The sequence below is a fragment of the Argiope bruennichi genome, chromosome 7 (assembly GCF_947563725.1).
Source record: "Argiope bruennichi chromosome 7, qqArgBrue1.1, whole genome shotgun sequence".
Classification (NCBI taxonomy): Eukaryota; Metazoa; Arthropoda; class Arachnida; order Araneae; family Araneidae; genus Argiope; species Argiope bruennichi.
This window is the reverse complement of record NC_079157.1, coordinates 4,019,747-4,036,021: the sequence shown is the minus strand read 5'-3', so window position 1 is coordinate 4,036,021 and position 16,275 is coordinate 4,019,747. Positions and strand designations below refer to the sequence as shown.

General features: G+C 31.1%; 1 protein-coding gene across 2 annotated transcripts in view; it reads left to right on the top strand.

Annotated features, from left to right (window-relative positions):
• LOC129975959 (nose resistant to fluoxetine protein 6-like) overlaps positions 1 to 16,275 on the top strand; it is a 44,660-nt gene that overhangs the window by 4,047 nt on the left and 24,338 nt on the right. For both annotated transcript variants that reach the window (XR_008785062.1, XM_056089267.1), the window contains exons 3-7: positions 2,749 to 2,827; positions 4,645 to 4,808; positions 6,674 to 6,847; positions 12,730 to 12,826; positions 14,827 to 14,919. Coding sequence is in view for 1 of the 2 variants with exons in the window: in XM_056089267.1 (XP_055945242.1) it covers positions 2,749 to 2,827; positions 4,645 to 4,808; positions 6,674 to 6,847; positions 12,730 to 12,826; positions 14,827 to 14,919 (607 nt within the window). In the remaining variant the exon portion in view is untranslated. The remainder of the gene's footprint in view (positions 1 to 2,748; positions 2,828 to 4,644; positions 4,809 to 6,673; positions 6,848 to 12,729; positions 12,827 to 14,826; positions 14,920 to 16,275) is intronic.

The window sequence follows — 16,275 nt, the reverse complement described above, 5'->3', positions numbered from 1 at the left end:
TATCCAAGACTCTAGTTGACTCTGCTAAGGACCTCAGCTTGAAACTTTCAGTTGTTGCTGCAACTTTTCGTTTAACATCTTCGAAACAGTATGCCAATCATCTACTAGAGGCTTCCAGGCCAGTACCCATGCAGGTGGTGGCACATTTGTGCACTTAACTGTAATAGATTTTTTTTTTTTCATTTCCTCAACATTTTTGTTTTTACCGCTAAAAATTTCCATTTTTGAAGAAATTTGCTGTACAAAAATGACCCTCATTGCTGTACAAAAAATGCTTCTTTATAGGTATTTTACCTATCCTTAAAGTTCGGCTTGTGAATTCAGGGACTCCCTGAAATGTGAATAAAAGTAATACACTATTAATTTAGTTCTGAGATATATAAAATTGAAATTTCATTTTTAATAATAAATAAATATTATTTATAGTCATAAAAAGATATATGCTACTTTTGATTTTTTTAAATATTTTTGTTTAAAAAACCTGAATTCTTCAAAACTGAAACAAACTTCATGTAGGAAGCAAACTGGATTCCCCCAGAAATCATCATTTCAAAACATATATAGCGCTTTAGAGCAGAATAAGTGCATTAGAATTCTTACAAGTGCCTTATATACCCGAAATATAAACATAAAATATGACTGCCCCATTTTAGATTTAATGTTTTGACTATTAGGCAGAACTGTTAAATTGAATTTTTTGGCATTAAAAACATGGATGGTAAATATCATAACTCACTTGCCGTGGAAAAGAGACATTGAAAATTGACAGAAATAAAATTGAACAAAAATATTTTCATTTCTTCTGACTTCATTTCAGATCATTGATAAATTTCGCTTAATAAAATTTTCAAAGATTTCCATGATCCTTATTACTTTATCCCTCTTTTTGTATCTTTTATTATATGAATGGCAGAATGATTGCGTTTAACTCTTGCGAAACCAATTCTAAAATGAAGCACATCCAACAGCATACTAATTAAACTGACACAGCGAAAAACGTAAAATTAGAAAAACAATAATACGAAATGACCTCTTTAAAAAAGGTTTTACACTTTATCGAAGAATGCAGCGGCAATACTTTCATTACTTTATTCTCTTATAACTGAAAATAGGGGTGACTCTTTTTTCTTATAATTCTTTGGCACGACTGCAAAACAAACTGACATTTAATTAATAAACATGAAGGCAATTAAATTTGCCTTCGTGTGATTCGTGAGGAAACCAAGAGACAAACTGTGAAGGTAACCAATGCCTTGTCTCTTCTTTTCTATAAAGTGTTGACGGTATTCAAATGTGCCTATTTAGACGAATCTTTGATGTGGACTTGTTACTACGTTTCGGTATCAATTAGAGATTTTTTTTATTTATTTATTTATTTATTTTTTATAAATTGGTAAAAGTTTTAGTAACTTAAAGACGAACTTTTGTTATTAAAGTAATCCAATGGAGCTAAGACTTTAGCCATAGACCGTTCCTACATTCGGTTTAAAGACTGTAAAATCCAGTTCTGAAGTGCGTAATTAAATAAAAAGAAACTACCTTCTGTGGAAATTCTCAGTGGCATTTCTTTTCTCGCCAAACTGCATCGTTCAAATAGCGCAATGACATCGAACAATGCCACCTCTTTTCGACTTCTGCAGCAAAAGAGCTTTAGTGCAAGAGCATTCGAACAAAAGATTTCTATATAGCATATAAAGATAGAGCTACACTTCGTGTCATTCGTTACTTCATTTTGAAAAATTCAGCTTAAATTGTAAAAAATGCTATCTTATATGTTTTTTATATAAAATAATCTTTTGGCAGTTGAATTGGAAACCATAATAATTTTTTTTATTTAATTATTGAGGAACAAGCTCTCATTTTTTTCTCTTAAATCCAGCCTATTGAATTTTAAGTAGAGCCACCCGAGAAATTTGTTTTGCTTGACCAGCTGTAATAATACCATTAACTATAAATATACTAAATACATAAAAATATTGTAGGTAATCAATTAATGAACTTTATGCAGTCAAATAACATATTGTTTGTAAGAATTGCACAGTTGGTGATAATCGAACCTCAAGGCATTTTGGGGGGGGGGGCATCTAGACACCCAAAAGCAAATGAATAATTGATGTGATTTCCATTATATAAGTAACAACAATGCTACAGTTATCGTGTTTAGCTTGAACCTTTATGCTTTTTAAATTTGATGATATTCTCAATTTCTTGATAAACAGAAATTATGTAGAAGCATAGTAATTAGAAACTGAGAACAGTTTGATACAAATACAAAATGTTATTGTTCACAGCATAGAGTAGCGTTTTAAGAACATTTCAAAAACGCATAAGGCAAGTCCATACGTTTCACTGTTTTTATTTATTTATTTTGTTTGTCCTTTTGCTTGGAAAATAAGTTTATGCTATTCCAGCCAAACCCTTGATGTGCTACTTTCATTTCTACATACCTTTAATGGTAATGCCAAGAGCTGATAATAAAATGCAGATCTACAAATCTTTCAAAAAGTTTTATTTCATATTTTTTTTGTTTCGAGAACAGTTTGTGAATCGAACATAAAATGCCTCTTCGAACGAATTCAATGTCTAAATTGTTCGTTATCCGAACTGTTGGTTAAATAATCATTACTGAAACGTTGAGACTTTTGGCATATTTAAATGTAATTTAATTCTGCATAAATTGTTTCTAAAATGTATGTCTTATTCTGTCTTATGGGTCAAATCATACAGCTGATTTTTCTCTCCACGCAGAAGCTCTGAGAAATGCTACAACGAAGAAAAATTGGGAGAGAGTTCCGAAGAAATTTACGCCTGAGGCTCTCTTTATGATGTAATTTTTATTTTATTTGTGCATTGGTATTCTTTTATTTTATTTTTTCTTTAGGATCATTTTATAATAGTAATCGTTAAGATAGAAATCTATTAAATAATTTGGAATAGGTTTTTATTGTACTGAATTGGCTTAAAAGCAATAAAGTTTTTTAAAGTTATATCCAGTTTTAAATTTACATCTAAATATTCATGACAGGTAAAAAAATATCCTAATAATTCATAACATGCCATTCTTACTTCACTTCTGAGACATGTCACTTATCAATAATACTTCATTGCTAGCATGTCCTTTGTTTCTCGTCCCAGTACCTTAATGATGATTCCATTATAAAAAGATATTTACCGAAGGTTATTGAATTGCTAACTCTGAACTTTATATCAAACTATAGAATTTCCGCATTCCCCGTTCACCTATCTCCTTTGATCAGAAATAAAAGGTCTTTTCAGTTTATTTTTCCGTGATATCCGGCGACGAGGTTCTTTATCCAACGACACGAGACTTTCCCCATACTTCAGCGCAAAATACAATACACTCCCGAGTATCCGACTCGCGATTATCCGGCTTCCGTACTATACGGCCTACTTTTCTTTTATCGTAATTCAATGACGGAGGCAAGGCTTGCATTGGTAACATTGCCAATGCATTGGAAGAAGTCGTCTGTTATGATCGTGTACGTGTCGTATGCAAAAACAAGTTGTGACAGGAAAAGAGCAGCGTTTTGCTCGTTTAATTGTTTCGTCAGTATATAACGGACCTCAGTTGTTGCCGCTGTTTCTGATTATACCTATACAGTGTGTACAAATTCGTAAATTGCTCTTGGGGTATGTTTAATGTTTTTTAAGGAAAACTATAATGAAGTGTAAAGAATTCATGTTAAGAAATGAACAGTTATATTCTTTAACTTTTTCTCGAATAAACTTTCGTATTACAGTATGTAAACATATATGAACTATCAGCACAGAACCTCCTATTTTAATTCGACACGTTCCGGGCAAATGCTTCTATGTTTCACCGGTACACGGCCGCGTTCACATTGAGATAAATGGAAGGCCTAGTATTCAATAAGAAGTGAGAAAATACATATTGTAACAGTGAGTTTTGGTATAAAAACTTTGTCCTCTGGTATTGGTGGGTAATGAAATGAATTCATGGACACTGGCCTATCCGGCTTTTTTGTTATCCGGCCTGTCCTTTCCCCACATTAGGCCGGATACTCGAAAGTGTATCTTTGTTATTAGGCAGTTAAGGGATACACTAGGATTGGCGAAAACTCACTGAATGTAAATATAAATGTCCGAGAGTAATATTGAGTCCGAATTGAATAATTAGTGATGATAACTCAGCATTCTTAGATGAAAATAAGAACAAAATGTCTTTCCTCGATTTCAAATGGTCAATATTTGATCACTCGAAAATGGAAGAACTTTTACTGCATTGTAATTCAATTAAACTGTACATTGCGTTACAGACAATGTATAAGCATGCTCAGGTGGCACACGCCAGATGATTCGTCTCAGTTTAATTTTTTAAATCGCTTCAATTTTTGGGGGGAGGGAGGAGGGGGTGGTGGAATAGGTAATTTTAATTACTTTTAGTTGGTTGATAACTAATATGCTTATTTTCTTTTGCTTTATGATTGTGACTTGAATTGGTTTCATATATTTGCTACATGTTTGAAACTGTTCTAAAGTCAACGTTACTTATCCCTTTTTATTTTATCTTGACGTGCCCTTTTTTCTACTGCCTCATGTTGTTCTTCTTTGTTCCTTCAGATATTTTTTTTTAATTTATCTATAAACTCATTTCTTTTTTAGATGTGTGATTCTGATTTTCCTCATATTGTCCTTAATCGGAAGCTTTATCAGTGCTTGGGATGCTTTTTACAAAACATCTCCAAAGAAACGCTTTTCATTAACTGGAAGTAAGAAAACAAGAAATGATACATCCAAGGAGGATTCATTTGAAGAACCAGATACAGGTAATCAAAATTTTACTTGTTTATACGGAATACAAGCTGATACCCGCCGCGGTGCTGCAGCAGAAGAAATAATTCTGGAAATATCATTTGAAATAATTATCTTGTTTAACTGGGAATGATAGAAAGAATTTTTTTTTCTATGCGCATTTATTTTCTTGTTGACGATGAATAGGTTCAATGAAAAGGAATTACATATATAGTATTTTTTTTTTACTTTATTATTCAAATATACTTCAAGGTAGACAATATTTTTTGTTTTTCCATCTTCAACAAAAAAAAAAAAAAAAAAATCTTGACTCTCTGACTCGTGAGCATCTAACATACAATTGGCCATGTGAAAAACATGGATTTTGTAGTTCAAAGCAATAAGTTGGCAAAGTTTTATTGCCATAGGATGAATGGTACGGCAGCGCATAAGGTACGAACAAACAAACATTCATTTTTAGATATTAGGTGTAATAATTGCACTATGCCTATAACCTTCGCGCATGTGCAAGTTATAAGTTGGCAAAGTTTTATCGCCATCAGATGAACAGTACGGCAGCGCATGAAATACGAACAAACAAAAATTCATTTGCATAGATTAGATATCAAAAGTTTTTATTTGATTGTGAAATATTTTAGATCAACACTTCTTAATTGGAACTTGTTTTTCACTTAAAAGGAAAAAATAACCCATATTTGATCCAATAAGTCTTGGAAACGAAGAAAAACTCTTATCAGTTGATAAGATTTACTAACCAGGTAACACAACATGGTTCTCAATATTGAGTGATAATATATAATATTATTCAATATTCAACAATATTATACAATATTGCGAATATCTTTAATACCATATAATATTGTGAATTATATTTGTTCTTCTGAGAATTTAACCAAAAACGCCCGAGCGCTTTTAAATGAATGCTTCCATCTATATTTTTTCTGAAAAGCAGAATGAACTGCTCTTGCATTTCGATGATACAGAGAATATGCTTCAATTCCCACTGCTCTATAAATATTTGGTCACGGGAAAACGTTTCAGGTTTTAAACTCATCCCGTTTCACAGAAACCTAATAATGCTTTGAAATTTCCATTGATAACTTCATTTGCTGAGCGCTGTATTTATGAATATTTTAGTAATAATAGCTCTGATATTTGGGAAAATGAAAAAAATTCTTAAAACTGAATTTTTAACTTTTATTTATTTATGTTTTCCTTATAGCGTGCTTTTTTCAATCATATTTTAAGAAACTTTCAGCTTATTTGAGAACATGCCTGAATATCAATATTTAAAAATTTAAAATAAATATTTTAATATTCGCAGAAAAGTTGAGTAAGTGTCGTATATATTTTTTAACTAGCATTTTCAATATAGAATATTTGTCTTCGCGTCATTTCAAAGCCATATATATATAGGATTACTTTTATAAATTGGATATCCATAATGCTTAGAAAGATATTGGCTTAGTAGCAAATGGATTATCCGTTATTTTCTAAGAAAAACTAGATAATGTGGGATTTTCCACAATCCAGATATTTTTTAAGCTTTAATTTGTGAATAATTATATTGAATTATACAAAATTGCAAATGACGTTAAATATCTCTGAATACTTAAAACTGAAGTGAGTAGTTTAAGTTACAGTAAATTATATATAATTTATAATACCAATTAATAATTTCTTCACTTTATGAGCTCAGATAAAGCGCTAGTGCGAAGCTCGCAACTCTATGCTCGCCAATCAAAAATAAGCGGTATTTTGCTTCAATGGGCTTACCTTAAGTACTTTAAATATTTAAATTAAAAAATTTCGAAATATATAATCATAATTCTATTTTTATTTCATAAGCAAATAATGTTTTTTCCTCTCCTATTTTTAGACTGGTTCAAATCTTTCAGAAAATTCCTCGACTGTTTCTGCATTCAAAAGAATATTAGAAAAATATTCATTACAACTACGAAAACCCAACTGGATGCCATAAATGGAATCCGGACCTGTGTGTTTTTTTGGGTCCTTTTTGCCCACATTGGAACGTACTATGTCAGTGCAGTTAGTAAGTTACAACTTCATTGGTATTGCTTTCAAATTGCAATAACAATCTTTGTTCTTTTAATTATTACTTTTTAAACGTTAAAACAATTATACCAATCAATATAATCTGTTTTTAAAATGTTAAAAAAAACCAATTCATTTTATAACCGAAGATCTGTTAGGTTTTCAGCGGTGTTTTGTTCGTTAACTTTTTTTGCTTAACTTCAGAGGTACTCAAAAGTTTCTTTATTCCTGCCGTATTACGTAAAGAATAAGCATATTTTTTATAAGCGATTATATGAAATCGATTATATAAACTCAGATCAACAGTCAAAATTTTACAACTAAATATAAATTATAAATGACACGTTGCATAAGTTATAAATGAACACGATGTATAAATTATAAATATATTTATAAAATTATATGTGGAATTTTAAATTAATTACAATAAAACTTCGTCTTAACGGAAAGTCTATAAAACGCGAGGAGTTGAAAGGAACTAGTGAAGGTATTCTCTTGGGAGTGTTGATCGCGGGGCAAGCTCTTTAGCTGCATTCAGAGGGGTATTTCTGCTTTTCTGTTTGCATGTGTTGTGATTTTCTACAAGTGCTTTCTTTAGGTATGCCTCGATTGTACTTTTATTATCAGTATAGCGATGTTTTCTTGCGGAATAAAGCGTCACCTTTTGTTATTCAACGTGATGGCCTCCCCCAGAACGTTACTGATTCATAGAAAACCATAGTTGTCTCATCAACTCCTCCGTGTGACCAACAAAATCGTCGGCGGCTTCAAACAGGCGGTGTATTTTTAGATATCAGTAAAACATTCGACAGGATGTGCTTTACATTTTATGAACTCAGTCAATAAATTTTTTAAAGGCACATCCTTCAAAGTCCGAGTTAATGATACGTTTTCTGGGATCGGCTCCAAGCAGGGACTCCCCCAAGGAAATTCCAGTAGGTGTCCAATCTTGTTGCAATTACTGCATAGCGGTTCCACAATCCTCTTCTTTAAATGGCATTCGGTCATGCTTTTACTACTACATTTGAGACACCTAGCCTTCATGCTACAGTTGTCCGACCTGTCGCCAAATTATTGCAGTTGAAACTCTGGAATACAGTGTCTTTCTCCTGTATTCCTTTATATCGAATTTTAGGCAGTTTAAATTATTAATTTTGTGGATGTCCTGAGTATTTTGGGTTTGCTGTAATTCTACGAGAAACTGGAGTAGTGGTGTCCGGGGTTTTTGCTTCGTCATTTGCTTGACCTTTTCTACTCTGAAACCTTTATTACTTAAGCAATTTTTACTTATTAGGAAAAGTATCAATGGGGAGGCCTCTTACAACAATTTTAATCGCCCTGAGTTGTTCTAATGGCATAGTGTTCAAAATCTTGCTGTTTATAATATATATATGCAATTGCTGATGCATTTTATTGTATTAAGGGTAAATTTTAATATATCCGGTACCAAATCTTGGTCATTAATTTCTTCCTGATCTTGGTCCTGATCCTGATCCTTTATCCTGATCTTGGTCATTAATTTAGTTTAGACAAGCAAATTTATTTTGGATGCTAATTTTTTCTGACGGAGATGTCTTATGGGCTTTTTTTTTCTGTCCTCTTTTTTTTGGGGGGGGGGGATCTCTTGGAAATTGCATTCGTTATTTACAGAGATAATCATTTCTCTTGCTAATTTAATATAATAGCTACCCGATTCTGGTCTCTCACATACAGATAAGGAGTTGAACTCGCCCATAAGGTGTTCCATTTTTTACTTTATGTTTTTGCCGAATCATTTACTTTAGTGTGACATATTTAAAAAGATCGCCTTCCGGTCATTCATGGGTCATCTTTTTCGGTAATTTACAGAGTTCATAATAGCATTCGCATAGATCTTCGGTGGGCCTTTGAGAGGTCTGACACCCTTTCAGTGGCTCTGCATTTATATCCATATTGTTGGCTTCGACGCATAAGCGTTTGGCCCTTTTTTTTTTCCAGACATGCCTCGATGCAAAGTTCTGAAAAGAACATGTCCGGCGGCGATCTAAGGTACTTCTACAAAATATTGGTGGTGAGGCACAGAGCTGAGATGCGTGCGACGTATATGAAGAATCGAATCCTAATCCAAATGAATGAATGAAGTAATTAAGTTAATATTTATAGTGTAAAGAAAATTATTGTATAAGATAATGGCAGAGTAACAAAATTTCTGTTTCACAGAAGACATTCAAAGGATTTAAAAAATATTAGGTGAAATTTAAGCTACATCTTCATTTATATATTCGTTTAATATTATATTAATTCTTAAATTTCATATGAACGCAGTGGGATAATATTATCCATATCCCCAAAATGAATTAGCAAAAATTTGCAATCCACTGTTCTATTCTACTAGATAATGAATTTGTCAATAAAACAGCGTCTTCTATATCTTTGAGAAACAATAGATTGGGTCCAATTATTACAGTCAGAAACATAGCTATTAAATTTACTCATAAATATTAATTTATTATAAAAATATTTAAGAAATTTATGGATTAATAATTGGGTTCTTAATTGATGGATGCGTGTTCTTAATTGTATTAGAAGTTTATTTCTATTAGGTTTTAACAATATTCTTGATTTATACATAGCTTAGTAGCATTCTATTAATGGATTGACGAAGTTGCAGAAAATTTCAACTAGAGAGCAATCGGTTGTTATCGGTAACCATTTATCGCAAAATGCATTTCAAGCGTATATCTCTTGAATTCGTTATTGAATTAAATACAAATTTTTTTTCAAATTCTGCGAGAAAAAGCACTTTTTTAATGGGTAGGACAGAAAATTAGGGGAATGCATAGTATAGTGAACAAAGCAATATTTTTCTGGGGAATCCATTAAGACCAAATCATATAAAATATTTAATTGAAAATGTTAGCAATTATTAATCACGGCGAACTACCTGCTCTCAAAGATAGCTAATAATGAGTAAAGATAAAGGTAAAGATTATTGGCAAATCCAAAGAATCCATCCTCATCAAGCTGCAATCATAATACTAATTGCACAAAATTTTAATTTAATGGGAGTCAATAATATTATTACAGATACATCACATATGCTCTCTGTTCTCAACAACAGTTCATTTTTGAGAAATAGTTCAAAACCGCTATTTCATTGTACTTTCTCTATGGGAAAAAACTGGCAATGCTACTGATCTAATATTTAACAACAATATAATATCAATTTTTAATATCTAATGTATTTATTCCGCCAATCGCGAATTTTGAATGAATGGTCTTGTTTATGATCTCTTGATACGGCATCTGGGATCGTCCCCCCCCTCCAGCCTCTACTTTCCAGAGATAATGCAGAATAAAATTTGTACAGAACCCCTGACCTTAATAAATGGGCCCTCAATATCCCCAATTTTCGCGGCCAACTTTATAATTTTTCCACCTTGTAAACATATTAAGCCATTAGTGCTAACATTATTATGCAATCGGAAATCACATGTGTGCTTTCTTTTGCTTTGATAAGATTGATTTCATCAAAATTGGTGGACATGATTATGTCAGTAACATTTATATGGTTGCATTAATATAATTAGGCGGCTAGTATTAATAAGACTATTTTAGTAGTTATGTCAAGTATGATTTAATGTATGAATGAATCTGTAGTCAACTTTGAAAAAATCTATCAGCCTTTTCAGAATTCATCTTTTTCCGAAAGCTAGCAGAAGGCTTCCCAACTACTATTACCTTGCATTTTTGTTCAGAATTCAAGAAAGGTCTCTTTTTATTCCTTCTAAACAAAGTATACAAAGAGAAAATATTGCAATTATCAAAATATTCGAGTGTAATTCCATGTTTTAGACCACACACTGATTCCGAAAACACATTTTTGGAATTATGTCTATCTGTGAAAACGAGATTTCAAATATGCTTTGAATTCCATGTAGGACATTTTGCAGTGTGATCTTCGAAACAAATAATTGCAGATAGCTGATAGATTTTGAACGAAATTCATTCACAATAACTCTATTCTTCTCTCTCTAAATTCAAGCGAAATACAACAATCTGTATAAACAACCACAGAAACACATATTTAGCATCTGAAGCATAAGAACTTTGTCAAATTTTTAGCGCCGAATACAAATTTTAAGCCAATGACAATCTGTCGGTCTGTATATTTGCGTAAATTGTAACCGCAATAATTCAAAAACTAATGACTTTGGTAAAAAATGCATACTTCGTTTGCTTCAGTATATTCTGAAGCAAAAAATGATCATGAGTGGAAATGTGAAGAAAATAAAAATATCCGCGCTCGTGGCGATCATATCTCATGTCCACATTTTTTTATGGGGAAGAGAGTCTTTCAAGCACTTATATGATAGAGTTCGCAAGAGCATTTCAGACAGACCATTCTCGCTATTATTATTTTTCAGCGGCAAACTTATAAACTATAGGCATTGTTAAAATAGTAGAAATAAAAACCAACATATATTTACCTATATCAATTCTTGTTTTCTAATATTTTCCTGGTAACATCAAATATCACTAACTGACTCAGGTCAAATATCTCTAAGTTGATTTTTGCTAACTAATCTAAAGATTAAGACACTTAAGATTTTACATAATTTCACTTATAGAATTATTGATTAAAGTGCGCTTAAAAAGAAATATTTTAATTCTCCATTCCCTCAAAAGCAAAATTTCAGTCCACATAGTAACGAAAATTGCAAAATAGTCTTTTCTCCCGCCTTGCCGCCCATCCGGAGAAAATTTATTTTAGGAGGCGGGGTCAAATACAGGGAATACAAATTTACCTCCCTACTATGACGATTGTTTTTTCAGATTAGAATCGATATGCATTGTAATATGCCTCCTTATCAAAGGTAAATAGAGGTGACATAAACGAATTTTCGACTATCTCACAATTTGGGAAATTAGTTTTGGATCAAATATTCCAAGTTTTCTCTGAATAAGAAGTATTGTACTAGTACTAATCTATTCAAAAGAAACCACACATCACGCTGGTCAAAGTTACGACATAGTACAATTTGACATCTCAACTCCTATCCCACGTTTGGTTAGGAATAGCAAAACCAGACTTTGCTCAAAATGAGTTTCTAAGTCTATTTGTGGCATGCATATACTAATATTATTTTTCTTTAATATCAAAAAAATTTTATAAGACAATAAGTAATTTTCTTAATATTTAACTTCCAGTGATGAAACCAGATAAATACTTTTATTCAACCCAGTAAATATTTCCCCCTAACAGCAGCAAGTGAAACTAAACAATTAATGGATTTTTTTGTACTAACATTAATTTCTAAATTATTATTATTATTTATTTTTTTTTGCAGTTTAGCTTGTCAAAGGTCAAATAGGTCTATGAATAGCATCTCGCCTGTAAACTAGTTCCTGTAGCGTAATAGAAACTATTTGTCTAACACACTATAAAATGAAGTCATTCCCTTTTGAAGCTTTCCAAATATTTTTGGTATGAGAGCCTGCTATTTTGAGGTGATTCGATGACTTTTTTATGAGATGTTACTTTAATTTTCTCCCATATTTTTATACAGACAATGTATCTCCCCGATAGTCAAATACAATGAGTTTTTTTTTTCTGTACATCAAATCGTAGATGCTGCAGAAGTTAAATCATGAAATGTGGCAAAAACATATTCAGTAGCTAACTTATCTTAATTAGGGTTTCAGTCGTTATGTTTCTAATAAATACATTTGAGTTTTCCAGCAACTTATGATTTTGTAGATTTTATTTTCTGTTTTATTTTTCATGATAACGGAAATAATAAAAGTTTACATTTAATAATATGCTTTTTCTTTCGATCATATATTTTTTTAATTTTACCATGGTAATTTTCGTTACTGATATCTAATTCATCTATGCAGAGTATCCCAATGATGATTTTCAGACCTTGATCATGTCGCCGATTGTACAATTGATTTTTGATGGAAGGATTCCACTTGAGATATTTTTTATCTTGAGGTAAATATAATAAAATTTATCTATATTAACCGCCTTTAAAAATTCATCATAAAGTTCCTTTTCTATAAAAGAAATACTAAAATATCCGAAAATAACTGGGTGAAATGTGCGTTTAGTCTCATGTAATGTCTTATGTAAGCTTTGGTACAAGAAGATGTAAGCAATAAATGAGAGAGAAATATTTTTAGATAGAAGTTTTAGAAAGAAAAGAACAGATATATTTTAACTATTAAATTTATTACAACTCTTGACAGAAAGTGAGATCATCAAAGGTAATATAAATACAAAATGGCGGCACATAGATTGGTGTAAGCTTTCGATGGCATCTATAGACATCCAATGACAACTTATAGTCGAGCTACAATATTTTCACCCTATTCCCTTTCGGTTTCACTCGTCGGTACCTTCGTAAGTCACACTTCTAATGCACCCTCAGTAGAAGATATCAATGCACATCAAATCTGGCAATAGAATGTTCTACTGAGGAGTTGGAAATTAAGTCGAAATCTTTTCCCACGTTTCGATTTGCTTAAACTACATCTATATGCGAAATGCTGGAGAAAATTGGAACAGAAATCTTGCCCGAATACTTCTTACAAAGATGTCGTAGGTACGGTGATTCATCCGATTGGGTGAAGTTTATAATACTGCAAATCAGTTTATATATATTCTTACGGATAAACAGGATCGCTTGGTAAAGTCCTCAAAGTTTAACATCCCACTTGTTAAAACAGTCCTGAAATAACGCATTTTAAAAGTGGCATACATTAATTTTAATTAATGATAACCATATTCTATGAAATAAAAAATATATTTCCAGAAAGAATATCCATTCATTTCAAAGAGATATTTTTGCCTAGTCTACCTGAAACCTGACAATGGATATTTGATTAAAACGATCCTGAAATATAATATTGTTCTGTCTATAGGAACTTTACATTTGCCACTTTATCTATCCCAGTACTAAATCATAATATCATAAATTATTCATAGTAATATAAACTTTTGCATTTATTCTATCGATTCATTTATCATTTTTTATATCGCATCAATCTCTCTAGTTTTATATCTCTGTTTTTGAAAATAGTTATTGATCCAATTTTTCTTTCCTTCGTATTAAAAACTTTTTTTATTTTTACGCCTATATAGAGAAAGAGAGTTCCAAAAAACTTGGAGCAAGCATTTATTTCCATAACTATTGTAATTGCTATACTTCATTTCCAACGTGTCATCAAAAAAAGTACTTAACCCATGAAAATACCTTAGCTTCTGTATAAGACGATAATAAAAAGAAAAATTTCATTCTCATTTTCTTACTCTCATCTTCAAACACACAAAGAAGGTCCATGTTTCTATCAGTTAAATGGGTTGAGATATGGAGAGACAAATTTATCAATAGGCAGTTCTTCCACACCTTTGACCGGTTTTTGAACTGAACTTTCATCGAAAATTTCAGGGATAATATACACATCATGAAATGCTATGCAAAGGACATTATTCATTGACAAAAATATATATCCCCTTCCAAAGCCAATTCATCCCTTTGTCCAAACACAATGCCATTCAAAATCAATTGAATATATTAAATGCAACCAACCAAGGACTTTCTAAAATGTAGATTTCTTAAATCTAAATCGATTTCTGAATACGTCCTAAATAAAGATTTAGATGCAAAATAATGCCACTGCTTAGCCGCCTCCTTCTGTTATTTTTTTAAAGCTATTGATTATTTTTAAAGTTAGTTTCTCTTTTTCTGAAATAACCGAATCACACATGATTTCCTCAAAGATTCGAGAGATCTTTCTTGCTGTTAGGTTTGAGATTGAAAATGTCGAGGCTACTTTGCGAATGGCATAGCTGTTGACAAAATATTGAAGCTAAAGTGGGTCACAATAGTATTATATGGAAACGTATAAAAATGTAAAATGAAAAGTAAAGAAATGATTTATCTTTTTCATAGAGTAAATATCTTACTTATCATAAACATATTCTTTTTCTAGCGGATTTTTAACATCATTATACTTCTGCGTTGAATACAGCAAAAAGAATGGGAACATATCGTTGCTCTCATTCTGTGTTAAGAGATATTTTAGGTATGTATGAATAACTGCTCTTCATAAAGATGAATTTATGTTTCAATCTTCTAACACGATGTTTCAAAAAAAGCATTGAAATCCGTGAGCCTTCTATATTAATAGATACTTAAGGAATGTACCAATAACTACCCTAACTAAAAATTAATTTTATAATTTAATTTCAAAAAATCAATTTAAAGTTAATTAATTTAATAGCATTGTTTCAATTTTGTGTCACGATACTTCAAAAAAGCATTGAATTCGAAGATCAGTTTATTAAGATAATGCAAATAAATACGATTTTGCATTACAAATTAATTTGGAATTTAAACATTTCTACTAATTATCATTTTTCTGCTGCATACAGTTGTAATAGAAAATGACCTATAGGCTTCATGTTTTAAATTAATACATAAACATTTTTTTAATTAATTACTTGCTCAAATGTGGAAATGAATTTATAAATATGTAGTTACTGATAGTCAGTCCTTTATCACACTGGGGAAAATGAATCCCCTCCGTGTATCTAAAATTTAATAATAGTAAAGAAAAAAATTATATATGGTTTTTTTTATTTATTTTTATATATTTTATTGTTAATTTTATGGTTAAGAAAAGACTGTCATATTTTTATTGCAACTTAATTGCAAGTGAGAGAATGCTGCTGCAATAGATTTAGAGAATCTCAAGTCTTTCCACTTTACTTATTATAACACTGATATTTAATATTATACAATTCTTCATCAATTATTCTAAGAGCGAGTATATAGATATGCATATGAATATTATTTTGTATGAAATAGCGAAAATTGAATCATTTTTCAGTATGATTTCAGTAATCGCTATTCGTTGAAAGCTATAAAACTGATGCATCACATTATTTTCAGAAACCATTGGTGAATATAAAATATTACATATAAAGTTAAACTTAACTTTTTTTAATTTAAATTTAGAAGAGATTTTCTTAGGCTCGATTAAATTTCAGAACCTTTAAATAACCTTGAAATTATTAAATTGAGTGCTCAAAATAAGTTATTTTAAAAGGAACTTAATGAACGAAGGCTTAATAAATACATGAATACTCATCATGTCCCACAAGGTATGCAGCATCTGATATTTACAAATTCGGAAAGAAAACATAAGATGAATATTTTGATGCATAACGTGTGGGTCCCCGAATATAGCGTCATAGTCTAATTAAGGAGGGAAGCTTCTGTTATGAAAATTTCAAGAAATGAGAGAAAACCCAATTCAAAATCAACGTTTATTGGGAACTTTCAATACAACAGATTTTTACAATGCAGGCCATTCAAACAATTGTCATGGCGAAATCTGGAATCGAACTTCGCACTTGTTTTTTGCAAAAAAATCTGT